This window comes from Denticeps clupeoides, chromosome 4 (assembly GCF_900700375.1).
Source record: "Denticeps clupeoides chromosome 4, fDenClu1.1, whole genome shotgun sequence".
NCBI classification, from domain to species: domain Eukaryota; kingdom Metazoa; phylum Chordata; class Actinopteri; order Clupeiformes; family Denticipitidae; genus Denticeps; species Denticeps clupeoides.
Window position 1 is genome coordinate 1,932,786 of NC_041710.1, and position 27,694 is coordinate 1,960,479.

General features: G+C 50.2%; 2 protein-coding genes and 1 long non-coding RNA gene across 4 annotated transcripts; 1 reads left to right on the forward strand and 2 right to left on the reverse strand.

Annotated features, from left to right (window-relative positions):
- Positions 1-1,060: 1,060 nt before the first annotated feature.
- snai2 (snail family zinc finger 2) lies at positions 1,061-2,555 on the reverse strand. Its single transcript, XM_028977626.1, has 3 exons — positions 2,415-2,555; positions 1,901-2,326; positions 1,061-1,585 (listed from the first exon to the last, which is right to left on the reverse strand). The coding sequence occupies exons 1-3, from the start codon at positions 2,494-2,496 to the stop codon at positions 1,404-1,406; spliced, it is 690 nt and encodes a 229-aa protein (XP_028833459.1). The 5' UTR covers positions 2,497-2,555; the 3' UTR covers positions 1,061-1,403.
- Positions 2,556-5,023: 2,468 nt separating this feature from the next.
- On the forward strand, positions 5,024-27,628 carry sntg1 (syntrophin, gamma 1). Of its 2 annotated transcripts, none has more exons than XM_028976346.1 (19): positions 5,024-5,594; positions 10,911-11,052; positions 12,651-12,705; positions 16,052-16,186; positions 16,311-16,367; positions 16,444-16,501; positions 16,596-16,639; positions 16,723-16,764; positions 17,040-17,154; positions 17,223-17,305; positions 19,458-19,588; positions 19,840-19,969; positions 21,253-21,291; positions 21,503-21,619; positions 23,746-23,817; positions 24,096-24,248; positions 24,790-24,882; positions 25,519-25,629; positions 26,397-27,628. In XM_028976346.1, the coding sequence occupies exons 3-19, from the start codon at positions 12,679-12,681 to the stop codon at positions 26,559-26,561; spliced, it is 1,572 nt and encodes a 523-aa protein (XP_028832179.1). In that variant the 5' UTR covers positions 5,024-5,594; positions 10,911-11,052; positions 12,651-12,678; the 3' UTR covers positions 26,562-27,628. The 2 variants fall into 2 exon arrangements, with proteins under 2 accessions (XP_028832179.1, XP_028832180.1); XM_028976347.1 differs by having other exon boundaries at positions 5,025-5,594; positions 17,040-17,142.
- Positions 22,004-25,960, reverse strand: LOC114788121 (uncharacterized). The gene is made up of 2 exons (XR_003749494.1): positions 24,837-25,960; positions 22,004-24,688 (listed from the first exon to the last, which is right to left on the reverse strand). It is a non-coding gene; the product is annotated as an uncharacterized LOC114788121 (long non-coding RNA).
- Positions 27,629-27,694: the final 66 nt, after the last annotated feature.

The window sequence follows — 27,694 nt, forward strand, 5'->3', positions numbered from 1 at the left end:
TGGTATTAAAGCGCCTGATAACCTGCATGTTGGTGTTGGTAGTGGGCGTGGTCACTAATGTTCACTAATTCACCAGTTCACCCATCAGAACGCTGGAATTAAAGCGCCTGATAACCTGCATGTTGGTAGTGGGCGTGGTCACTAATGTTCACTAATGTTCACTAAATGTCCACAACTTGGACAATAACACCACAGCCTTGCACATTGTTGTTGTTGTTGTTTTTTCCTACATTGTACTTGAGAGACACCATCTACCACAATCAAATTCCTTGTATGTGCTTGCACTTACTTGGCCAATAAATACGATTCTGATTCTGATAATTCACCAGTTCACCAGTGGAATTAAAGCGCCTGATAACCTGCATGTTGGTGTCGGTAATGTTAGTGTATAAGGGGTTTAAGAGTGTAGAGAACAGAGGGAAACCGAGGAGAAACGGAGGACATGGACACTGCGCTACACCTGGGCGTGTCACATATTGACAATTGACATTGTTTAGAATGAAAAAGTGAGGGGGGCGAGCTACAGGCTCCTCCCCTTTTACACTTTCTTCATAAAAACATAATTGAAGTTTAATTTTTGGTTGTCAGAAGCACTGGGCGGGTATTTAGTTCCTCATATCCGACATATGAGGAACCAGCAGGTAACCAGCAAGCAGCCATGTCTGGTGATTTCTGTAAATCCTGAACACGACCCTCAACGCTACGTCTTCAATATCGGCAGGAAGAAATTAATTTATAATCTATAAAGTCTAAATGAAATACGCTGCTTGCAGTCAGTCTCCTGCGCATGAATCACGTTGCCATTCGACTTGACTCACTCCGTTTCTATAGTAACAGGTACAACATGATAATGGTGGGTCGGCCAATGGCGGGGACAGCTGGGAACGTCCTGGGGGCGTGTCCCGCTGAACCAGGTCTAATTCACCCAGACATCCCAAAAAATGCCAGATTTTGTACAAACATTCACTTATTTTATTTTTAAAAAATTAATATATATATTTATATATATATAAAAAAAAAAAAAAAACAAGTAGTATAAATTCATTCTTACAAATCCACTCAGTCTCACACACAATTTCAAAAATATGTATACGAAAACAGGAACAGGAATAAAAGGCACGGCTGGAGAGGGGAGACGGCACTCAAGGCCCCGCTGGCAGGTAAACGCGAGAGAAGGGAAAGACGCGGGGACATAATTCCTCTCGAAAGGCACCAGCGTGAAGGAGACGTACATTCGCCAGGAAAAAAAAAAATTATAAAATCCCAATACTGACAGCCACAGTGAAAGCACCGCTTCAGATACAAGTGTGTGTGTGTGTGTGTGTGTGTGTCTCAGAGTCCACGTGGTCCGTTCCAAGTGCAAGGCCTGGGCCTGGAGAAGCTCCTCCTGCAGGGGTCCCTGCTCAGTGCGCCGCGCAGCAGCCGGACTCCCCGTGCTTGTGCAGGAGGGACATTCTGGAGAAGGTTTTGGAGCAGTTCTTGCACTGGTACTTCTTCACGTCGGAGTGGGTCTGCAGATGCGCCCTGAGGTTGGACCGGTCGGCGAAGGCCCGGCTGCAGTGCGGACAGGAGAAGGGCTTCTCGCCTGCCGGTACAGGGGGGGAAAGTTTTAAGTGAAAGTGATCAAGTGAAGTGATTGTCATCGTGATACACAGCAGCACAGTGAAATTTGTCCGCTGCATTTAACCCATCATCATCCTGAGTGAGCAGTGGGCGGCCATGACAGGCGCCCGGGGAGCAGTGTGTGGGGACGGTGCTTTGCTCGGTGGCACCTCAGTGGCACCTTGGCGGGTTGGGATTCGAAGCGGCAACCTTCTGATTACGGGGCCGCTCCCTCAACCCCTAGGCCGTCCACCGCCCCTGAACTCCCCGACAGCGACCCCGGCGCCCGCTCGCTTACCCGTGTGCGTCCGGATGTGGCCCTGCAGCAGCCAGGGTCTGGAGAAGGCCTTGCCGCAGATCTTGCACACGCAGGGCAGCGTGTGCGTCCGGATGTGCATCTTCAGGGCCCCCAGGCTGACGTACTCCTTGTCGCAGTACTTGCAGCTGAACGCCTTCCTGCCCTGCGCGTCGCAGTGCTGCGGCTGGTGCTTCGCCAGGCCGGAGTAGGTGCTGTAGGACTTGGCGCACAGCGCGCACCGGAACCGGTCCGGCCCGCCGTGCGCGTCCGCCGGCTCGGCCGCCGTCCGCTCGTCGTCGTCCGAGCCGCTCAGCTCCTTGCAGGAGGAGGAGGAGGAGGAGGAGGAGGAGGACAGGGACACCGGAGACAGCGGCAGCGCGCCGGCGGTCCACGCCGCGATGGAGCTGAGGCTCGGGGGCATGAAGGCTGCGGGAACGAAGCGTTATAAAGCGGCGTTATAAAGCGGCGTCACAGCCGGGCACCTTCCTGCGAAGTCGGGGCGAACATGGCGTACCTGGTGCCGGACTCTCCAGCTCGCTGTAGTTGGGCTTCTTGGCCGAGTTAAAGTGCTTCTTGACCAGGAAGGACCGCGGCATGTCGGCGGCCGGTGCGGGACGGGACTTCGGGGCAATTGTGGGGAGCGCGGCACCCACCGCCGGGACCAGTAAATACCTCCAATCAGGTGCGAGGGGCGGGGCCACTGCCGCCGCGTTTACGTGCCTCCGGCCCGCGGGCCAATGGGGCGCGGGGGGCGGGGACTGGGCGGGGACGGACAGGTGTTTTAGTCGGCCGGCGGCGCGTCGGAGTTGCGCGGACTTGGACGGTAACGTGTGACGCGGCGCCGCCGTGCGGCCGCAAGGCGACCTGCAGGCGACCTGCGAGAACCTTCCTTCTGGTTATTAAGCCTCGTTCATTGTATAAAGTATAAAGTGAAGTGATTGTCACTTGTGATACACAGCAGCACAGCAAACGGTGCACACAGTGAAATGCGTCCCCTGCATTTAACCATCACCCTTGGTGAGCAGTGGGCAGCCATGACAGGCGCCCGGGGAGCAGCGTGTGGGGACGGTGCTTTGCTCAGTGGCACCTCAGTGGCACCTTGGCGGATCGGGATTCTGGATCACATGAGGCTGGTAGAAGCTGGGCTGGAAGTAGCCTAGTGGGTAACACACTCTCCTATAAACCAGGTTCAAATCCCACTTACATTTACATTTACAGCATTTACCAGACTCCCTTATCCAGAGCGACTTACAATCAGTAGTTACAGGGACAGTCCCCCCCTGGAGACACTCAGGGTTAAGTGTCCTGCTCAGGGACATGATGGTAGTAAGTGGGATTTGAACCTGGGTCTTCTGGTTCATAGGCGAGTGTGTTACCCACTAGGCAACTACCACCTGTGTCACTTACTACCATCGTGTCCCTGAGCAAGACACTTAACCCTGAGTGTCTCCAGGGGGGGACTGTCCCTGTAACTACTGATTGTAAGTCGCTCTGGATAAGGGCGTCTGGTAAATGCTGTAAATGTAAATGTAAGCGGAGCACCTCGGACATGCGAACATCAGGATTCACAAGTCAGAGTATCACAGCTGTCAGGACACAATGTTGGACATTTCTGCATTGTGAATTCTGTTTTGACGGCCCTAGTAAACTAGTGAGACTGGATTTCTGTATTGCGTGTATTGTGGAGTGGAGCAGTGTTGAAGGAACCTCATGTCCACTGTCCACGTGACTCCTGTGGCTACACCTCTCTGGGCTGGCTGAGTGGCATCATATTTCTATTATATTTCAGTCCACCTGGAACCCTGCCCTCCTCGAGAAGTACTCTGCTTTGCCGCTTCGTCTCTGAAGCCCGCTGAGGAGGCCCGGCGGCTGGCCCGGGTGAGAATATCTCACGTGGACCGGGTGGTGGAGCAGAATTTAGTTCCTGTGGTGTACTCGTGTTTAATCTCGTTCAGCAGGGCTGTCGAGCTGCATCGCCGAGGTGACAGGCCGCCGTCAGCTCCACACCCACAAGCATGCGTCACTCGCCGCTGGACAGAGAGCGCGGAGATAAAGCCCTCAACGTTCCGCCTCCAGAATCCCCAGAACCTCGTTTTGGCCGTGATTCGGTCCAGAAGGCATCAGGGGGATTTGGGGCGACTTTCAGTGGCCACCAAGAAGCAGGCCGAGCTCAGATAATCAGGCCGAACGAATTTGCCGCCACTCAGCAGAAGATTCCTAATCTTGAAAAGTGTTCATTGTGGCCGCGCAGTCTTATCTCCTGGAAGTAATTAGCGCCGCTCATTGTTCTGCGCCAAACCAGGAAGGATCAGGCCGTCCCTCCTCGAGCGTGTGGTGCATCGTGCACGCCACAGCAGGGCGGGGCTCTGTTCACATGGCGCAGCGGCCCAGCTCCCCTGGACGATCAGGAACCCGTCCTGCACTGGACCACCCTGGGATGTTCAGAGAGGTCCATCCAGGAGATATGGAATTTGGAGCTTATTGCAGTCCGGTTGTGTATTATGATGCAGTCATCATGTCCCCAAGTGTGGACATGTCGTGAGGGACCAGAACATGGAGGTGTGGGGATGTTCTGATCCACCCCACGCAGGTTTAATATTTCCAACTATTACACATTAACACACACACAAGTACACATGCACAGGAACGTAAGAACATCTCGCTCATCAGTGACAGACCGACACAGGACCATGCCGCTCTCCAGAGTCTCTCTCTCGGAGGAGGAGTGTTATTGTCTCCTAATTGTCCAATCGTTCAGGTAACAATGAAAGCTGCTGGTGTAAAACTGCACCGCCCGGTGGTTCTACATCAGTCTTTATTCTGGACGATGTACGGCAGGGACGAAGTTCTTCTGGAGAGGAGATGACTTCCAGAAGGCTCCACTGATGCTGTTCTAATGCAGCGAGACGAACCCTTTCACCCTCACCTTCTCACACTCTGGCCATTATCATGGTACACCCACAGGGTGAGACCTGCATCATCTTCATCGTCCTGCCACGTACGTACCACACACACACACACACACACCAGAGCAGAACCTCAGAAGATTGAAGTTTTCTTTTTTTGAGAACCACCAAAATCATGACATTGTCATAATGTTTCTCATCCTTTGTTTTATTATTATTATTATTATTATTATCATTATTAATATTATTATATTGTTACTTTAAATATGGTGAAATATGGTTACTTTAAATATGGAGAGGCTCCCCTCTCTCTCCAACTTTATCCATGAGGACACGCACGGTGTCTCCTGCCCACCATTTACCTGCTGGTGTATTTTAGAATGAATAATTAACACCAACAATAATAATATAAAATTAATAATGCAAATAATAATAAACAGAACTGACAGTGGGAGTACTTAATGTTATATAAATCTCTCTCTCCCTCTCTCTCTCTCCCTCTCTCTCGCTCTCCCTCCACCCGCTGCTGCTGCTGCTGCTGCTGCAGTCCATCATGATCTCCTCCGACGGAGCCGCCGCCGGGTTCTTCATCCTCCTCATCATCCTCCCAGCGTGACCGCTTCTTCCCGCACGCCAGTCGGAGGAGGAGGAGGAGATGGAGAAGATGGAGAAGATGGAGCTCCGCCGCTGGATCCGCGTCTGCTCTGCGGCTGGCGGCGCGCTTGCAGGATGACGTCTCCTCCGCAACTGATGCAAGACGCGGACAAGACGGAGCTTCGGGAATTCAGGTAAGACGCGGCGAGATGAAACCATCCGAGACGAAATGCGCGCAGGATGTGCCTGCAGCTACATCACACGCCAGCAGGATCCTCCTCAGATACAAGCAGGTTCCTGTCACCCTCGGTGTAGGCCAGTCAGTGTAGGTGATTCATCCTCTTTAACACGGGCATTTACAGAGCTCCATACAGCAGATGATGCTCTCCTGCTCCTCATTTCATCAGCTGGATAACGGGTCCCAGGATGCATAACCAGAAGCATGAAGACGAGCCAGACTTCCAGGTTGGAGATGGAGCTGCGCTTCTCCAGGCGCGGTGCATTAAACCGGGAAGTTGGGGTGTTCAGAACCCAGGATGGGGCTGGAGGAGATTTAACAGGAAGCCTGTGGAGATGCGCTTCTCCAGGCATAGTGCATTAAACTGGGAAGTTGGGGTGTTCAGAACCCAGGATGGGACTGGAGTAGATCTAACAGAAAGCCTGTGGAGATACGCTTCTCCAGGCGCGGTGCATTAAACCGGGAAGTTGGGGTGTTCAGAACCCAGGATGGGGCTGGAGGAGATCTAACAGGAAGCCTGTGGAGATACGCTTCTCCAGGCGCGGTGCATTAAACCGGGAAGTTGGGGTGTTCAGAACCCAGGATGAGGCTGGAGGAGATTTAACAGGAAGCCTGTGGAGATGCGCTTCTCCAGGCATAGTGCATTAAACCGGGAAGTTGGGGTGTTCAGAACCCAGGATGGGGCTGGAGTAGATCTAACAGGAAGCCTGTGGTGCTGCGCTTCTCCAGGCATTGTGCATTAAACCGGGAAGTTGGGGTGTTCAGAACCCAGGATGAGGCTGGAGTAGATCTAACAGAAAGCCTGTGGAGATGCGCTTCCCCAGACGTGGTGCATTAAACCGGGAAGTTGGGGTGTTCAGAACCCAGGATGGGGCTGGAGGAGATCTAACAGGAAGCCTGTGGAGATGTGCTTCCCCAGGCGTGGTGCATTAAACCGGGAAGTTGGGGTGTTCAGAACCCAGGATGGGGCTGGAGTAGATCTAACAGAAAGCCTGTGGAGATACGCTTCTCCAGGCGTGGTGCGTTAAACCGGGAAGTTGGGGTGTTCAGAACCCAGGATGGGACTGGAGTAGATCTAACAGAAAGCCTGTGGAGATACGCTTCTCCAGGCGTGGTGCATTAAACTGGGAAGTCGGGGTGTTCAGAACCCAGGATGAGGCTGGAGTAGATCTAACAGAAAGCCTGTGGAGATGCGCTTCCCCAGACGTGGTGCATTAAACCGGGAAGTTGGGGTGTTCAGAACCCAGGATGGGGCTGGAGGAGATCTAACAGGAAGCCTGTGGAGATGTGCTTCCCCAGGCGTGGTGCATTAAACCGGGAAGTTGGGGTGTTCAGAACCCAGGATGGGGCTGGAGGAGATTTAACAGGAAGCCTGTGGAGATGCGCTTCCCCAGACGTGGTGCGTTAAACCGGGAAGTTGGGGTGTTCAGAACCCAGGATGGGACTGGAGTAGATCTAACAGAAAGCCTGTGGAGATACGCTTCTCCAGGCGTGGTGCGTTAAACCGGGAAGTTGGGGTGTTCAGAACCCAGGATGGGACTGGAGTAGATCTAACAGAAAGCCTGTGGAGATACGCTTCCCCAGACGTGGTGCGTTAAACCGGGAAGTTGGGGTGTTCAGAACCCAGGATGGGGCTGGAGGAGATTTAACAGGAAGCCTGTGGAGATACGCTTCTCCAGGCGTGGTGCATTAAACTGGGAAGTTGGGGTGTTCAGAACCCAGGATGGGGCTGGAGGAGATCTAACAGGAAGCCTGTGGAGATACGCTTCTCCAGGCGTGGTGCATTAAACTGGGAAGTTGGGGTGTTCAGAACCCAGGATGGGGCTGGAGGAGATCTAACAGGAAGCATCGCTCGCGGACAGCGATGCAGAAGCAGCAGAATTCACATCGTTTCTATGACAACCTTTTTATACCACGACAGACATGTTCTGACTGGCCGTTCTAGAGAAAGTTCCGCTTGTGCTTCACACCACCACCACAGCGCCACCTGTGGCTTTAGAACCCGGTTCTGTCTGTGCTGAACCCGTTAAACGGTGTCACTTCCTGTCTGGATTTTAATGCAAATCACCGGGGCGAATTCCCACAGACAATCAGCTGCTTAGACACACACACACACACACACACACACACACAGACTGAGAGACTGTGTACCGAGCGTAATGAGTTGACGGTGATTGCGATCGTCTTCGTTACTGAGGAACTCATTTTGCTCGTCATCGAGTGTCTGAACAGAGTTGGAACATCAGCTGAGGACATCATGGTTCCTCAAAGGTCACGGGCAGAAGAACAGGGCTGACGCACGATGTCCTTGTGCAGCAGCGGTGACAGCGGAGCGACACGTCGGGACATCGCTTTCTGCTGGAATATTCTTCATGTGCACACCGATCAGCCAGAACATTATGGAAGGGGGTTATGGAATGCTGACCCCTGACCCCAGTCCTGAGGCTAGGAGGAGCGGGACCATGTGTAGGATTCAGCACACATGAATCCCGGCAGAACCTGCTTCCCACGCACGCTGGTCAGCATGGTCACCCCGCCAATCACCATGGCCTTCAGCTTCAGCTTCATTCTGGGATGGTTCCTCTAGGCCTGATTCTTCCGTGTCTCTCCCGACTCGCACACGTGCTGATAATTGGTATTCACCCTCACATGGTGCTTCTGTGTCACAGCCTTGGTGTTGCTACGGTGACTCCAGCTATCAATGGACGCCTATAGAGGCGAGGGAACGCTTCCTCCAGCGATGCTCATGGAGCTCGCCTGAAAAGAAGCATTCTGCTCGTGAGCACAGAGGCGTCACCACGAAGTGCCAGTTCAGGAGAACTGGAGACTCCGGATCTTCGGTCACTAAAAAAGGTGCTGCCTGGTTACCGGTGGGCCGTGTTACCATGGTAATGGGACATGGGCTATTTGTGGTCTTAACGGTTGCCTGGTCAGTGCTGCCCTTTTCATCTGCATTTATTCGGCCACCACATACCGACATACGGTCACTCCGTCCGAGGCTGAGCTCCCACTGCTGCCACTCCCGGGAGAGTGTCTCCGGGGGGGAAGACTGTCCCTGTCACTACTGATTGTAAGACGCTCTGGATAAGGACGGTGAATGCTGTAGATGGGAATGTTCCTCACATTCACCTTCTGTGTGACTAACCTGTCACCTCAGGAAGGAGCAAACAGGGGCGGCGGTGGCCTAGCGGTTAAGGAAGCGGCCCCGTAATCAGAAAGTTGCCGGTTTGAATCCCGAACCACCAAGGTGCCACTGAGGTGCCACTGAGCAAAGCACCGTCCCCACACACTGCTCCCCGGGCGCCTGTCATGGCTGCCCACTGCTCACTCAGGGTGATGGTTAAATACAATACTGTGTGCACCGTGTGCTGTGCTGCTGTGTATCACATGTGACAATCACTTCACTTTCAAACAAAGAACAGAATAATAAATCTGTGCAAAATACATTTTCAGAGGAACAATGTGTGCAGTATGATAACTAGCATGGTATTACCATTACGTAACGGTAAATGCATTGCAAGAAATGCTAATATTTTACAAAGAAAACATAAAAGAGTTTGAATGAATGAATCACACTCTGGGATGCATTTACTGGTCTCCTCTGTACGGTGATTTAGCTGCAGTTGTGGGGCGCCGTCGACCCGTCATACAACTTGGACGTCAGAACCGATGCATGTGGAAGGTGCTGGAACGAGGCTCCTCGGAATGGAGCTGCAGGACGAGTCTGGGGAACAGCTGGATGGTGACTGTGGTCGAACCGCCAGTCCTGTCACTTTACTTTGGGCTTAATTCCGAAGCGTCCGGCGGTGTTTGTCACACGAGCTTAGTATTCCTGAGCGTGCATTAGCAAATGATGTGGAGTGCGGCTCTGAGTCGAATTTAACGCCGCCGTTGGCTGATTAATTTAAGGTCATGTGTTATCTCGGAGGTTTTAATTCACTCCCGTCCTCCAGTGGGGGTGTGGGAGGTTTCTCCCGGGCCCGTGGGTGCAGTCTGTTTAATAGCAGCGGCTGGAAAAGTCATCTTCATCTTCATCCTGTGCGTTGGTGCGGTCCTGCCTTAATCGAGCGTCCTTTCATGATTCACCCGCACGGCAAAATCCATTTTCTCTCAGATTCAAAGCAAATTTTTATCTTCTCTGCAGCTGTTTAATTTGTACAGTCTGCAGAGAGACGAGCGTCACAGCGTGGTGCCTTGGACATTTTGTCCACTCTCAATATTTCAAAGTCCTCCTGGGCAGCCTTGGTTTCAGAAGCGCATTAAATCCATCAGAGTGTATGAGCCAAATTCAATATCATTTGCTTCAAACGGATTCGTCTTAATGGTTGTCTAATGCTGCATTAAAAGCAAAAAAATGCTTCATTAATCCTTAAACTGCAATAGTACACAAGTTTATCATTTAGTTCCATGGCTCTAAGTTTTGCCAGTTTTGGGGCTTTATGTCACGATTTATTAAAATTTACATTCACAGTATTTATCAGACGCCCTTATCCAGAGCAACGTATAATCAGTATTTACAGGGACAGTCTCACCCTGGAGACACTCAGGGTTAAGTGTCTTGCTCAGGGACATGATGGTAGTAAGTGGGATTTGAACCTGGGTCTTCTGGTTCATAGGCGAGTGTGTTACCCGCTAGGCCACTACCACCCAGTGCTTTAATTCCAGCGTTCTAATGGTGGGAATTGGTGAATGTGATGTTTGTGACCACGCCCCATGTGTTACATCTTGTATAGTACCAGGAAGATAAGATAACAGTAGAGCAATTTTAACAATCCCACCACTGCTGTCATACAGTTATTTTAACAACGGCCACACCCACGTTGTCCTGCACCATTTCATGGGATTCTGCCAGATGACCAATTGGCTCCTACCTGTTAACTTTATATTCCTGTACTGCCAGAAGCCATCCATCAGCCGCAACAAGTCAAATGCTATCTCTATTAAACTGTCACTCACTAATTTGCCCCTGATCCTGGACGCGCTGAGCTGATTCTGAGCCTGATGAAGGGCCCTCTTTCCAGTTGGTACTGAAATGAATGAACAGTAAAATGCTTCGTGACAGAATTGATCCTTGGGCCAATTAGTCCACCGGATCATAATGTCCTCATCACGTTAACGACCCAGAGAGGATAATTGCATGCTATGGTTGAGCCAATTAAGAGGGAATGACCCTTTAAAGAAACCAGCTGTGATGTAACTGTTTTTGTTTGCCATTACGCCAGTTTTTTTTCACTCCTCTTCTGTCTTTTTCTTGTTCCCTCCCTCGGCTCAGGGGATCTGGGTGGAATGGCCGTTGAGTCGTCGTAATCGTTTCTCGGCTAACCCCGGATCAGCCCAGGCCTCCCAGTACGAGGACCGTGCCGGCTCACCTGCTGTGATTCATGGCTTGACCTCCGCCCTCCGTTTCCATCGAGGTAAAAAAGTGGTACCTCAGCAAATCAGAACCAGAATATGTGCTTATTACGGTCGAGGCGGTCCTGTAACTTGGCTGTTTTAAATCCCCGGTTGTTACAGGGAATTTACAACCAACAAAAGTAAGCAGTGTTGTTGGCTAATGTGGCATTTGTGGTTGGTTGGGCATGCTGAACGATGTTAATGGTGCTTTATCTGGGCAGTGTTAACGTACGCGCTTTATTGGGACAGTGTTAACGTACGCGCTTTATCGGTATCGGTGCGGTGTTAACGTACACACTTTATCCCTGCGGTGATAATGTACACGCTTTATTGGTATCCGTGTGGTGTTAATGTACACGCTTTATCGGTATCGGTGCGGTGTTAACATACACGCTTTATCCGTGCGGTGTTAATGTACGCTCTTTATTGGTATTGGTGCGGTGTTAACGTACACACTTTATTCGTGCAGTGTTAACATACGTGCTTTATCGGTATCGGTGTTAACATACGAGCTTTATCAGGATGGTGTTAACATACGCGCTTTATCGGTATTGGTGTTAACATACGAGCTTTATCAGGATGGTGTTAACGCACAAGCTTTATCGGTGCGGTTTTAACGTACGAGCTGTATCGGTGCGGTGTTAACGTACAAGCTTTAACGGTATTGGTGCGGTGTTAATGTACGAGCTTTATCGGGACGTGTTAGCGTACAAGCTTTATCGGTGCGGTGTTAACGTACGTCCTTTAACGGTATCGGTGCGGTGTTAACGTACGAGCTTTATCGGTGCGGTGTTAACGTACGAGCTTTATCGGTGCGGTGTTAACGTACAAGCTTTATCGGTGTGGTGTTAACGTACGAGCTTTATCAGGGCGGTGTTAACGTACGAGCTTTATCAGGGCGGTGTTAACGTACAAGCTTTATCGGGACGGTGTTAACATACGAGCTTTATTGGTGCGGTGTTAACGTATGTGCTTTATCTGTGCAGTGTTAACGTACGCACTGTATCGTATGGGGATGGTGTTAACGTATGCGCTTTATCTGTGCAGTGTTAACATACGCGCTTTATCGGTATCGGTGCGGTGTTAACGTACAAGCTTTAACGGTATCGGTGCGGTGTTAACGTACGAGCTTTATCGGTGCGGTGGTAACGTACGAGCTTTATCGGGACGTGTTAGTGTACAAGCTTTATCGGGACGGTGTTAACGTACAAGCTTTAACGGTATCGGTGCGGTGTTAACGTACGAGCTTTATCGGTGCGGTGGTAACGTACGAGCTTTATCGGGACGTGTTAGTGTACAAGCTTTATCGGGACGGTGTTAACGTACAAGCTTTAACGGTATCGGTGCGGTGTTAACGTACGAGCTTTATCGGGACGTGTTAGCGTACAAGCTTTAACGGTATCGGTGCGGTGTTAACGTACGAGCTTTATCGGGACGTGTTAGCGTACAAGCTTTATCGGTGCGGTGTTAACGTACCAGCTTTAACGGTATCGGTGCAGTCTTAACGTATGAGCTTTAACGGTGCGGTGTTAACGTACGAGCTTTATCGGTGCGGTGTTAACGTACGAAGAGAGGGCCAGTTGAGGACCTGCTGATTTCTGGTTCTGCTTTGTTGCAGGGTGCCTTCCCTCCCTGTACAACAGCACATGGATTTCAAGTCTTCAAATGAAGAGGTACGACATCTGAAGATATTTTTTACAATTTGCGAACGTGATATGTGTATATTTTTAAAACGCAGCTTTGATTTCAGATCTGATCTCACTTTTTCTTTTCCCTCTAAAAGAAGTGGAACACCAAAATATAAAGAACCACGTTATGAGGCAAGACATTATAATCAGTTTGGTTTGACATAAACAGGATTCATCTGGTGGTCTCTTCACTGGACTCTGGAGGTGGCCTCACCGCACCGGCGGGGCAGACGTTGGCCTTGTACAACTGGTACAGAAATACATGGTTATAGTGGTACATCTGTGCAACAGGGGCCCGGTAGCCTAACTAGGACAGCGTAACTAAGGTGAATTGTGAACTAAGGGTGACTGTGTGCTTAAGTGGACTTAATAATTGACACTGTGTCTGGGACCTTAGCAGAAGGCCAGAGAAAACAGATGTGTTTTCAGTTTGGATTTAAACACTGAGACTGTGCCGTTCCACAACTGCGGAGCTCTATTGGAGACATTTTAGAGCTTTATAGGTCAAAAGTAGGATTTTGTAGTCAATCCTAAATTTGATGGGTAACCAGTGCAGTGATTGTAAGACTGGGGTGATGTGGTCAAATTTCCTGGTTCTGGTTAGAACTCTGGAACTCTGCAGCATTCTGTACTAGCTGGAGTTTACTCATGCATCTACTAGAGTATCCAGACAGTAATGCATTGCAGTAATCTAACCTTGATGTAATAAATGCATGGACCAACTTTTCTGCATCATGCATTGAAATGATATTTCTTATTTTTGCAATGTTTCTAAGGTGAAAGAATGCTATCCTAGTGACATTATCTACATGCAAATCGAATGATGACACCTTGATCCTTTACTTCAGTTCTGGGTGAGATAGAAAGGATATCCAGGGTTATGATGTAATTATTTAAAAGCTCCTCTAGGTTCTCTCGTTTTTTTTTTACTCCAGGCTGTGAGTAACAAAGTTGACACATGAAAGTGTGTGTGTGTAGTTGGGGGTCCTATTGAACCAGAACTGATCACTTCATTGATGGTAACATGGAAGCACATTGTAAGTCGCTCTGGATGAGGGCGTCTGTCAAATAACTTAAATGACAGGCATGACCAGGGGACAGAAGAAAAAGGGACAAAGTCGAGGGAGAGGGTGGAGGAGATAAAAAAAATAGGGTGAGGGGTTTGGAGACAGACAGGGAACGAACACCGACCTTCTGCTTCTGTGCCCGCTTAAACCGACCAAAAAAACACACGTGTGTGTCAATGCGCCCACAAGGTTTCTCCATGTTAGTTGTTTGTGGGGAGCCCAGCCCCGCTCGGCCCAGAACATTAAACCAACATGCAGGAGGCCCAGGCCATAGACATCCAGAGACCCCCACAAGGCACGGGAGACCCAAGAGGGCCACCCCGTACCAGGAGGGCCAGTCCCCCGGGAGTCTGAGGCTGAGGAGTCCGGTGGGCAGAACTGAGAGTTAGTGTGGTGGTAAAGAGCGGTGGATCATCTGGAGAGCTCAGTGGGGATATCTGCAGGGCTTTCTGAACCATACGGTGATGCTCTCAGTAGCAGTTGCATAGAGGTGTTTTAGAACAGCGGTCGAGAAGCTTTAGGTGATTCAGCTACACAGCCAGTGTGTGTGTGTGTGTGTGTTGAACAGGTTAGGTATTTAAAATCGCTCCACCTTTACAACGGAGCAGCGATGCACCGTGGATTGAGATGTGAAAGAGACCCATCAGGCATCTGCCGCCTTCTTCTCACATGTTCATGTACCAGGAGAAAGGGAGCATCACTGAGATCCAGGAACCCTGCTGATCTCCGCAGGCCCCTTCACACGCGTCCCACAGACCGTCTCCTCATCCTGAACTAAAATATTTACTGCGTGGCACTTAAAAACATCCTCAGGCGATCCTGGTTGTATTGTCCATATGAAATAACCATTACCGCGTATAAAATACATCACTTTTTAATGCCTTTCATGTGCCTCCATCGACCTGAGAAGCAATCGGCTCTTAATGAGCCCTGAGAACGCCTTGAGCACTGCGCATCCCATGAATTATATTACAGATATAAAAAAAAAGATTCTGGGTTTGTGTTGTTGTAGGTTTATAGCAGCCAATCACACAGCCGAGTGGATCACTCTCCTCCGACTGCACCTGCTTCCTGGGCCGCAGGTTCGGACCCGGAATAAATCTATTACTGAGATGTCCGCACGTCCGCCACCGTTTCCTCCGCTGCTTTCTGCGAGGACATTTTTAAAGTTTCATCCCGCAGCACTGTGTTCGCAATTAAAAGCAGAACATCCCATAATCCATCTCCAGAGTAGTTTCACAACAGCGTTGGCCGAACTTCTACCGTCCGGCTGCCTTCAGCTCGGCATCCGTGGTGCTCGTTCAGTGCACAAACAAGGGTCTTTCTGGGCCTCCTGGTCCCACCAAATATACACTGATCAGACATAACACAAAGTCAACATAGCATAATTACAATGGATAATGTCAACAATAATGGTTATTACAATAGTAATAGGCAACAAGTGGACAGTTTGCGGTTGTACTTGAAGAAAATGAATCATATGCAGCACTGCAGCAGAGACGTGGAGAGATGAAATCAAGCTTGTGTCCCTCTGTCCAGACCAACATGTGTACATAATACACACACACACAATTTTTTCCAATTTTCACTTGTTGCTGGACTTTCGTTGCAAAAATATGTCTGAAAAATCCTCAACCTGCATTGAATTTTTTTGATTTTTTTTTTTTAAGGCTGCAACGGTCCTTCACCCGATGGCCCTGATGCTCATCTGCAGATGTATCAGCTGGCACATTTTAACATTAAAAATGTTTAATGACGTCCACAGGCGGCTACGGGCGTCTCTCTGTGCCGGGGCGCGCGTGGTGTGCCTTGTCCTCATTAATAAGCTCGTCATGAGGAGGTGCCACCATCCTTTACGTTTCGCCGCAACTCCAGGGCCCAGATTGGCATGCTAATTAGCGCCGGGCGCGCTCTATAGCATGCATGCTAATGCACGTGTGGCCGTGTGGTTTCGACTTTCTGAAGACGGGCGGCATCTACCTGCAGAATAAATATTGTAATGTGCAGATGAGGTTTGATCTCCTTCATTCCGTTTAGTTGCCAAGTTAATTGAAATTTCTCCCGTCTCCTGGAGTACGAGAAGTGATGAATGAGGGCTCAGGGCTTGTGGAGCAGAGAATTAGTTCCAAGCGGGAGGAAAATAGTGCACGGTTGCGCAGGCGACGGGTTCGAGCCCCGCCCTGATTACATTTCATTTCACGGCCCATTAGCGTCTGGCTGTAAACGGAAGGTGACAAACGCGTCTCTGCTCGGATCACTTCCAGACAAAGACTGGGATTTTTCTGCTGCAAGATGGGAGCGAGGAGCCGTTCAACGTGCGCCTGCATCTGGCCAAAGACATTCTGACCATCCAGGAGCAGGACGTCATCTGTGTGTCCGGCGAGCCCTTCTATTCCAGCGTAAGGCGGCTTTCTCCTGTCGGGTCTTATCACAGATTATGACAGGAACCCTGTTGGGGACCTCTTGTGAGAGATTTAGGGACCTGGATGCTTCAGATGTTCTTTTTTCCTTATTGCTGGACAGGAAAGAACGGTGACGATCCGACGTCAGACGATCGGGGGCTTCGGGTTGAGCATCAAGGTAATTTCAGCTCCTCTGGCAGGACGGCCATGCATCTCCTCAGCTCGCCTCACAGCCGTCTCTCCTGCATCCACAGGGCGGCGCGGAGCATAAAATCCCCGTCGTCATTTCAAAAATATCCAAAGAGCAGAAGGGTAAGCAGTCGCGGGGCCCGCGGGGCCCGCGGGGCCCTGGTGGCGTCCGTGCCGATTCCCGCTGCGCTCACGCTCCGGCCTTCCTCTGTTCCAGCTGAACTCTCCGGCCTGCTGTTCATCGGGGACGCGATCCTGCAGGTGAGGGGCCGCCGCGTCCACATACCCGGCTACGCCGCGCCACGCCCGCCGCCGTGACGCCTCGTGTCACTATTCCCTTTCAGATCAACGGGATCAACGTGAGGAGCTACCGGCATGAAGAAGTGGTACGTGCCGACTGAACGCCCATCCAGGTCTGTAGTCCAGGTAGAGGCTTTTTTTGGGGGGGGGCAAGTAGTCCATTCAACGCCATGCTCCTCGCTGTACGTCACGTGGACATGGAATGTGCATGCGATGCGAAGAGCATCCAGAAGAGCCACCAGGTACCTGCTGTCCGAGCAAAGACGGTGTTGGTGCATTTCAGCACTATCTACAGAACGTGTGCACCACGTTGGGTGGAGGTGAACATGAGGAAGGTGTTAATGATGACGGCCTGTGTCAGGTTCAGGTCTTGAGGAACGCCGGAGAAGAGGTGACGCTGACCGTGTCCTTCCTGAAGAGAACCCCGGCCTTCCTGAAGCTGCCTCTCTGCGAGGACTGCACGTGTACGTTCCTCGGTAAATTCCCGCCGCCGCCGCCATGCACGCCAGGCCGGAGACGTGACCGCGTCTCGTTCTGTCCCCAGGCGTCCCGAGCGACCAGAGCAGCGGAACGTCATCGCCGCTGTGTGACAGCGGCCTGCACCTGAACTACCATCCAAACAACACGGTACCGACCTTCTGTTTAAGACCTGTGGACACTGTCAGGGACACATTGTGGTTACGGTGAAGTAAAATTAGCGTCTTCCTCTTCGCCTCCGGTCTCGTATCGCTTGTCAGGCGAAGCTAATTCTGCTGGGTAATTAACGGCCCGGCAGGAAGTGCTGGTCTCAGACACAAGGCTGGGAACTGCAGAATATCAGAAAAAATGTGTTGTTGTGACAGCCTGGTCATCCTGTCCCTCTCTCTCGCTGTCTCTCTCTCTCTCTCTATCTGTGCGTCTGTCTGTCTCCACCTCCCACGCCCCTGAGATTCTTCACATTCGCACTGCACCCTTCTTCATGAGAGCGTTTCAGATGGTTCAGTGATGGTTCTAAGAAAGAAAGAAAGAAAGTGAAGTGATTGTCACTTGTGATACACAGCAGTACAGCACACAGTTACACTGTGAAATGTGTCCTCTGTATTTAACCATCACCCTTGGTGAGCAGTGGGCACCATGACAGGCGCCTGGGGAGCAGTGTGTGGGGACGGGACCTTCATCAAGGGGACCTCAGTGGCACCTTGGCGGATCAGGATTCGAACTGGCAACCTTCTGATTACAGGGCCTCTTCCTTAAACTCTAGGCCACCACCGCCCCTTTTTTTTTCGTTTACATCACACCAGCCCTCTCTACTGCTGCTGGAGGAAATATTCACCAGATTACTATCACACATTCTGGTGATGGTTCTATGGTGCTAGTAAGCACTTCATCAGGCTTCATCAGGAAATGGAATTCAACTGAGCAGGCAGGACCAGGTCCAGGCACTGAACCCTCCACGTTTCATCCTGGTTCATCCGCAGGCTGGTAGGAGCCTAGCGGGTTAAACACTCACCTATGAACCAGAAGACCCAGGTTCAAACCCCACTTACTACCATCGTGTCCCTGAGCAAGACACTTAACCCGGAGTGTCTCCAGGAGGGGGACTGTCCCTGTAACTACTGATTGTATTTCGCTCTGGATAAGGGCGTCTGGTAAAATGCGGTAAATGTAAATGGTTCACTCAGCATTCACCAACACTGATTATTGTGATCTGTGGCTTCAAAAGCTACGCAGTGAAAAAAAAAAACATAATGACTGACTGAATGTTTTCTAACACATCATGTTGGTTTAGAAAAATTCTTTCTCGCCACTCTTGAATACGATCTATATTTTGATCAAACGAGTTTTCATAATTGCTGTTTTGAAATATGAACATACATGGGTAACCACTACAGAAAGGAACCGTCATTGGTCTCACAAATAAAAAAGATTGTATTCATAATTGGGGGTCCTAGTGAAATAGAATTGATCACTGTGTCGGCCTAGTGGTTAAGGAAGCGAAGGTTGCAGGTTCGAATCCCGACCCGCCAAGGTGCCACTGAGCAAAGCACCGTCCCCACACACTGCTCCCCGGGCACCTGTCATGGCTGCCCACTGCTCACTCAGGGTGATGGGTTAAATGCAGAGGACACATTTCACTTTGTGCACCGTGCGCTGTGTTGCTGTGCATCACAAGTGACAATCACTTCACTTTCAGTTAAAGTGAACCAGAATTGATCAGTTCATCGATGGTAACATGTTGTAAGTCGCTCTGGATATGGGCGTCTGCCAAATAACTTAAATGTAAATGTAAAATCACCACGTCTGCATGGTGACGTAACCCCTACTAACCACAAATGAAGATTCTTTTGCTTAAAAAGGGTAAAAGCTGCTTAAGTAATATGTCATGTAGAAGGTTAGTGGTCTTACCTGAACTGTGCTGCTTATGGGTCCAGATCTGGACTATAAACCTTTTAAGAAGCAGGTGAAAACCCTCTTGTTCAAAAAGTATTACAGACAAATCTAACACTTACACACGCACATGCGTACACATTGCACAAAACAATACAAAAATGTATAAATACATTATAATTTTTCTTCGTCTAGCACCTAACAATCTCCGAGCATGCTCTTGACTGACAAGTTGAGCCTTATCAGGGCTCTTAGTTTGTAAACTCAATATTCCATAGAAATCGAACGAGAATTGCTGGTGTCTTCCTCTTGTAAGTCGCTTTGGATAAAAGCGTCTGCTAAATAAAGTAAAGTAAAGTAAACTCATCTGAACCAAAGTGATCTAACAAAACGATGCTTTGGTTGCCTCCAGGACTCGCTGTCTTGCTCCTCGTGGCCCACCTCGCCCGCCCTTCGATGGGAGAAGCGATGGGTGGACCTGCGCCTCATCCCCCTCCTCCACGCGCGCTTGTCCCAGTACGTCCCCGGCTCTGATGTCTGCAGGTGAGTCCAGCTGTCCTGAGCAACTTCAGGTGATCACGACTCTATATCGATCCAAGCGTTCATGCTGCTAAAAACGGGGGACACCGTATACACACCGCTCCCGGCCATTCTGGGGACACAGACAGAGACATTTTCACCAGGGGTTGCTCTTCTTCCTTCAGACCGTCTCGTCTCTTCGTAGAAATCTGTACATGCAGAAGAACAGCATGGAATGGAAACATCTCACCACTTAACTGATCTTCTCTCTTCAGGCTAAACGCCTTTCAGGTCATCGCGGTGGACGGCGTGTGCAGCGGCGTGATTCAGTGTCCCGGTGGTGACGAGTGTTTGGACTGGCTGCACGCTATCGGAGCCAACATGTCCGCTCTCACCAAGCACAACGTAAGGAACCCGGCCGGTTTTTAGAAAGGGTTCTTCTCGGGCCCGTGGTGCCGCGCTCGCCTGGAGCTCCTTCACGCTTGTTTGGTGGCCGCGTCTCCAACGTGGTCTGAATAAATCAGCGGCTGGCCGAGGTAGAAGCTCGTGGGTGTCATCGTCGCCGCTGCAGTAGCTCGAGGACACCAGCTTGTCTCCAGGCGAGCCAGTGGCCCGTGATCATCCATAATTCACTGTCATGTTTTATGCAATGACCATGGCGGGGGTGCCTGGCAGATTAAAGTGACAGAGCCAGCGGAGGGTGGCTTTCAAAGAGCCAACAGGTGACTGAGGAACGTGCTTCTCCCTGCGGAGCAGCATCACAGGTGGTAGGTGGTAGTAGCCTAGTGGGTAAGACACTCGCCTGTGAACCAAAAGACCCGGGTTCAAATCCCACTTACCACCATTGTGTCCCTGAGCAAGACACTTAACCCTGAGTGTCTCCAGGGGGGGACTGTCCCTGTAACTACTGATTGTAAGTCGCTCTGGATAAGGGCGTCTGATAAATACTGTAAATGAAAATGTAAATCACAGCAAATGTCCTCACTTTCTGGTGGGACGGTTGCTCATCTGTCTTCATCCAAGACCTTTTGCCTTTTGTCACATTAGCACCATATCAGTAAATAAGTTCACTTCATGTCCATCATGTGCTCCAGATTTACACATAAATCTTCAGAGCTCAAACAGACATAATGTCCAGATAGTATTATTTCCAACATTTATGGAAGGCAGTTCACGCTGCGCCCGGGTTCCGCGTGTGGAACCCCTGCTGGGTCTGGCTGGAGGAACGGATGGCTTTAATTGGCTGGACTCCATTTCCAGCTCCACATTTGACTCCTGTTGCCCTCTGGCTAGAACCTTTCCAGCATGATGATGAGGACGGGAGGGTAAACAGCAGGAGGTTTCGTTCGGCCAGTGCCAGGAAGAGCATGCTGGGTAATGAGTGGGAGGTCTAGCCGTAGAAAATGTTAACGATGGCGGGGCCCGAGGGCAGCTCGGGACGTCTCCTCTTTAATCGGAGCGGCTTCCAGGGGAAGGTGACTGATGGGGTCGCGACCCCTGGCGTAAGAAACGGGGCGGGAATCCCGGCGTTCCGTCGTCACGGTGGACTGCAGGCCGGACCGCGTTGCCTAGCAACATCACCAACAGCTGATCACAGATGGAACTATTAAATCTATAAATAAATGGTTGGTTCATTAGAAGCGGCTGCATTTCTGCTAATTAACTGTGTTCTTCTCGTTTTTTCACAGGTGAAGAAAATCAACAGAAACTTTCCCGTAAATCAACAGGTAAAAAACATAAACATCTCACCAATACTGCGTATGAAAGGTGAACATCTGCTCTGCTCCGGGAGGGTCATCGCGAGGTCACGCTGGCCGTCATGCCGTCATTTAGCATTTGTCCCCCAAGCGGAGAGCAGTTCGGTGACTGGACCGTGACCCTCTGGCCCAGATACCTCCGACAGGCGGCGTGTCTCTGTGTGTCTCCGCTCTCTGCCAGATCGTGTATATGGGCTGGGTGGAGGAGAAGGAGCTGGACTCGGTGCAGGACAGGATGTACACGCCCAGGTTCCTCGCCCTCAGGGGTTCCTCGCTCTTCAAATTCTCGGCACCGCCAGTAAGTCCTCTGGTTTCTGATGTCTCAGCCGGCTTTGGGCTGGGAGGGTCCTGCAGAGACGCAGCCCCACGAATGTCCAGTAGAATAGATCCCCATCTTCAGTGGAGTTTTTCTCTGATTTAAGTTTTAAAAATTGCACACAGTGACAAAACGAAATGTGTCGCCTGCATTTAACTCATCAGTGGGCATATGGGAACAGGACGGGCCTCATATGGGACATTTAATATAGAGTCAAGTGTTTCATATATCCTGCAAAACGTGTATCAGACTCCGTACATTACATTGTTAAAAATGAAAGCGAAGTGATTGACATTGTGAGACACTGTAGCACAGCACACGGTGACATAGTGAAACGTGTCCTCTGTATTTAAGATAAGGATAAGATAGGATAAGAAGAACTTTATTTATCCCGAGGGAAATTCTTTTGCCGACAACATGCTCAATGCAGTAGGAGGAACAAAGAGGAATCAGTTATATGTACAAAAAATGGTACAATAGTTGCAAATATCAAAAATAGCTTAAGACTCAATAACAATAATGATATTACTATATCCAGAGATATACCCGAGATAGTGATAAGTGACATAATGGTTATGCAATAAGTAAGATGGGGTAGCAGCGTGTGAAGGGGGGTAAAACAAACATTGGAAGATATCCAGGTGAGTAGTATTGCGCATCACCTACAGAGCAAGGACGAGTTATACAGTCTGATAGCTCCATGTAGGAAGGATCTCCTGTGGCGGTCGGTTCTGCATTTAGCGGCTATGATGGGCCGTCATGGAGGCATGCATTTAGCCATCACCATTGCTGAGCAGTGGGCAGCCATGACAGGCGCCCGGGGACTGTCCAGTCCAGGCGAGCTTGATGCGCGCAGCAGTCTGGTTGGCTGTTCGGATGGGACGGTATCGCCACGGCCGCCTCCACCCGCCAAGTGTGTCCTCTCTGTCCACTCTGTTCTGAAGTCCATGAACCAGTCCGGCCAGCTCGTCCCAGAAGGAGTGTAACCTGATGAAGAACGCTCCGCTTAGTTCCGCATTATCATGGATAAATCAGTAATGAACTCCTCCAGCCCCCAGCAGCGCTTCGGACAGATGAACAATGGCGCGGCGTAACGTCGATACTAATGTGGGAAGTCTATTAAAATGAAGGTCGTGGATTCCGGCTGCAGACACGTCGCTGTTAACGTCCATCATGGGACGAGAGTCGATATTTACCATCAGCAGAGTGGCAGCGAGCAGCTTTAGCTTCATCTGTAAACTGTAAACTGGTGCAGCTGCTGGGCTTTTTGGTGTTTTGGCCTTTTCATTTTCTCTTCTGATAAGCTCGGACCTGTTGGTTAATAACGGAATTGAAAAGACATGATTTTCTTCAACAAATTGCACGTTGTCGGCAGCGTGGCCACGTTTAATACAGTTTAAAGCCGCCATCTGACATGACTGTTTATAATCCTTCATGTCTCCTGTCTGCTCACATGAAGTTCTGCACTGTAGACGCTGAGATCTTCCCACTAGTGTTCGTATTTTATACAATTTTTATGTTCATCTTCCATGCTCTGTGATCCAGCTGTTCTGAGCCAAGCTCTCAATATTAGGTGGTATCTCAGATCTAGAGATTTACATTTACATTTACAGCATTTACCAGACCCCCTTATCCAGAGCGACTTACAATCAGTAGTTACAGGGACAGTCCCCCCCTGGAGACACTCAGGGTTAAGTGTCTTGCTCAGGGACACAATGGTAGTAAGTGGGATTCGAACCCGGGTCTTCTGGTTCATAGGCAAGTGTGTTACCCACTAGGCTACTACCACCCTAGAGATCTAGAGATTCCAACACTACAGTAGAACACTAAGATTCAAGGTTCAATCTTGAATCATAATGTTCTACTGTGTGGTGGAGCTCCACTTGTCAGTGAAATGTATGAGGAGAACTTATGAGGAGAACATAAGAGCAGAACATGTGATGAGAATGAGCAAGGAGAATGTGTGTTAAGAACATGTGAGGGAAACTTGAGAGGGGAACGTATGAGCAGCACATGTGAGGTAGAACATATAGGGAGAACGTGTGATGAGAATGTTCATGGTCATAAATAGCAGGGAGCACCTTCAATAACAGACAGATATTCTCTAGGTAACCACGTGGGACTGGACCAGGGCGGAGAAGAGCTTCACCGTGTACGAGATCATGTGCAAAGTCCTGAAGGTGAGAGAAATTTTCTAAAATGTCAAACTCCCTGGAAGAAAAGAGGAAAGAGGCGCTTCACAGATTCCACCTGACCGGTGAAGTCTTGATACTTATGTGGCCTTCATGGTCCTGAATGCTAAACCTGAGATGTGGAGAACTGCCCCTTCTGATTCACCTCAGGTGATCTGTAGTTTAAATGTCCATGACCTGCATCTAAAATGTTCTTTAAGGAAACACCTTCTCCAGTTCTCCAGACTGCAGGCCCTCTTCTCCTCCTGCTGATTTTGTCCCCACAGGACGGAGACCTGGTGGACCAGCGGCGCCACGCGCTCAGTCTGCAGACGGATGCGGGGGAGGACTGCTTCTTCAGCGTGGAGCTGGAGTGTGAGCTGCTTGTCTGGGAGAAGGCCTTTCAGATGGCCACCTTCTTAGAGGTGGAGAGAATACAGGTAGCTCTTCATATCTTCTTAAATACCATGATGTTCATTAAATTTCATGTTTCAGGTTCTAATCCATTTTAATGCAGGTAGACCAGCACAGGGTTCTAAAACTGATCAATATGTCTGTTCTTCTGTGAACTACTGGTAGAAGAAGCTTTACAACAACTAGTCTACTGGCCATAAATGCAGGGATCTCCTGCCTTGCTACATCTCCTAGTTAAAAGATGTCCATTTCTGTATCAGGGGTACATCTGGACCTACACGCGATCATACAGCCTCTGTCGTCATCGTCCTGTTTTCTAGCATAAGTGGGGTTGAGATCTGGCGAGTGACGGTCATGCCCTGTGGTGCCCCCTTGTCACCAACACCCCGGAACAGAAGGGGACAAGTGGCCATGCCATCGGGGCGTCCCTCCAACAAGCTCCTCCATCCCGTTATTCAGGCTCCGTCTGTAGATGGATGGAGAAATGGGTTGATGGAGGAGATGAAGGAGATGGTCGCCACACCTCATTACAGCATTTATGACTACGAGTCTCAACTTGTCTTGCAGTGCAAGACCTACGCCTGCATCATGGAGAGCCATCTGATGGGACTCACCATCGACTTCGGCATGGGCTTCGTCTGCTTTGATGCGGCTTCAAAGGTAGAACGGCTTCTTTCCATTAGAACGTCCTGTGAATGTAAAAGGAGTTTAGAAACACCAGGCCATATTTCACCAGAGAGCAGACAGAGGAGTCACGTATTGGCAGGAGGGGTTTAAATCATCCAGAATGAGGAAGTGGGGGGTGTGACAGCTGTCAATCATGCCTACAGGCTCCGCCCCCTTTTAAACTTTCACTTCATCTTCTGAGTTTCTCCTCTACAACTATCTAGCAGTGATGTTTCTGTAAGTACTGAAGATATAAATGCGGTGTCACTAGTGAACATGCGAAAATATGTCCCTCTTGGTCTCGGCTCTTTGTTCTTCTCCTGGATCATTTTACATGAAACTCAGACAGTTAAGCTGTTCGTTAGGTGGCACAGCGGTAGCATGAATTGAATTTGTATGTTCCTGCTGCCGATCGAGAAAAGTAAACCGGCGCAGATCGATCCAGCCGGACATTTCATTCCAAGCCTCTTCATTGTCGTCATGCTGCTGGAGGGTAAATCGGCTCGATGCCGCCGCCCCCAACAACTCCGTGTCACCATGCCGACAGTGGCCGACTTCTCCGAACCCCCGCACGCCTCCTGGCGAGCTTCCCAGCCACACTGAGCTGAACATCCTTCTCCTCCTCTGCAGGCGGTGCTCTGGAGGTACAAGTTCTCGCAGCTGAAAGGCTCCTCTGACGACGGGAAGAGCAAAATCAAGTTTCTCTTCCAGAATCAGGACACCAAACTGATTGAAGCAAAGGTAATAAATTCGTTTCTGCCACATCAGTCGGTTCTCCACATTGTATTTATGATATTTTGCACTATGGGAGCAGTGGACAGTGGTAACAAAGCAGACCCGTAATCGGAAGGTTGCCGGTTCCAATCCTGCATTTTTACGCCGTTAAGAAGCGCCAAATAAATAAAGATTGGTTGATTGGTTGATTCACTTTCATTATTCCCATGTTCTCACTTGGTCATGGTTGGTGAACTGAGGGTCATGACCCTTCTGTTTTACCCTCCAGGCTGCTACCAGTGTTGTGTATAATAAAGTGATAAAGTGAAGTGATTTTCACTTGTGATACACAGCAGCACAGCACATTGTGCACACAGTGAAATGTGTCCTCTGCATTTAACCCATCACCCTGAGTGAGCAGTGGGGACGGTGCTTTGCTCAGTGGCACCTTGGCAGATCGGGATTTGAACCGGCAACCTTCTGACTACGGGGCCGCTTCCTTGACAGGTTCCCTGACATATCTCAGCATCTTCAGGACAGTCCGTCCGTTGGGGGTTCCTGGTAAATGGTGGTTAGAATCAAAAGTGGTCCTGAGGAAGGACCAGCGATCAGAAACTGTTCTGGGATCCTTCATATTACCAGGCAGGTGGCTGATGGAAATGGTGCTGTTGACATGGAGAAGTTTCTATGGTGCACCTGAACGCACCATCGTATCACCACCTTCGGCGCTCTGGTGCATTGGTTCCAGTTTAGAGCAGCAGTTTTATTCCGATCTTCCCCTCTGTTTTTGCCAGGAACTGGAGTTCTCGAATCTCTTCGCCGTGCTGCACTGCATCCATGCCTTCTTCGCGGCCAAGGTGGCCTGCCTGGACCCCATGTTCACCGGCAGCCAGAACTCCACCACGGCCACCATGGTTCCCTCGGCGGCACACGCGTCCAAGATCAAATACTCCAGCTGACGGAACTCCGAACTCATGACATGGGAACCGAGGACCCTGTGGAGAGCCTGGGGCCGCGGAACCCGGTACCTGCATCAGGTGGGAATCTGTGGGGCCTTTCCTCGTGGACGTGGACGTGTCCAGATGGGACCGCTGTGGACTCGGCAACGTGGAGGACGTTTTTTCACCCGAAAGCATCTGTAGCAAAACCGTTTCAGAACACGAGCGAGAAATGAACCGTTGAAACACGCTGGAGAGGAAAATAACCAGGTTCCCTGCAGATGGATCTCAAACATCTCAGCACCCAGAGAAGAAGCTTTCACCCCCCTGGGAGGTCTGAGACCATTTGTCACCGCAGCCACATTCACTGAATTTAGCGCGGTAGATAACGATCCAGAAGATGTTCAAAAGTGATTTTATTGATTACTGTTCTGTGTTCCATTGTTTTACCCGGAATTTCTCTTCCGATATTTTCCACATTGCCAGCACGGTAAATGAGGAGGACCATCCAATGCTCATCTCATCTGACTGACGGAGCGAATATATTTTTATAGCGACGCTTTGCACATGACGAGAAGCTTGGCGAAGATGCGGTCGCTGGGTCACGGAGGACCTCGGGGCCGTTTCCACGCAGCTCCCCGAAACACCAGCCTACACAGTCAACAGCACAACTGCAGCGGCTGCTTTCCGTGACCGGCGGCTTCGTAATTTCCTCCGGTAACATCGGGGAAACGGACCCCTTTTTTCAAGTGAAACGTCTCCGTCAACAAGCGATCGGAGGTCCCAGAATTCCAGTAGATTCACCAGGTTGACGCGTGAAGGAGCGCGTCTGCGTGAGAGCGGCCCCGGGCGGTTTTAGGGGTAAGGATCTCCTGCCAGGTGCCAGCTGAGGCCTGCTGCTTTCACCCCTTTACTCCAGGATTCGCCCTCTGTCATCGGTGTCCAGCCCCGCCCCGCCGGACAGGAACATGCACCTGACCCCTATGCAACGAGAGAGTCAGCGGCGACAGGGAGGGTCCGCGTCCAGGCCGAGATTTTAATACAAGTGTATAGAGTGCTCACGACAATAAAGATTTTATAAGACAGCCCGCTGCTTCCTGTCTGCAGTTCCTGCTCCTCGGTGCTCCCCTGGTTACGAGTATGAATAGTTAACG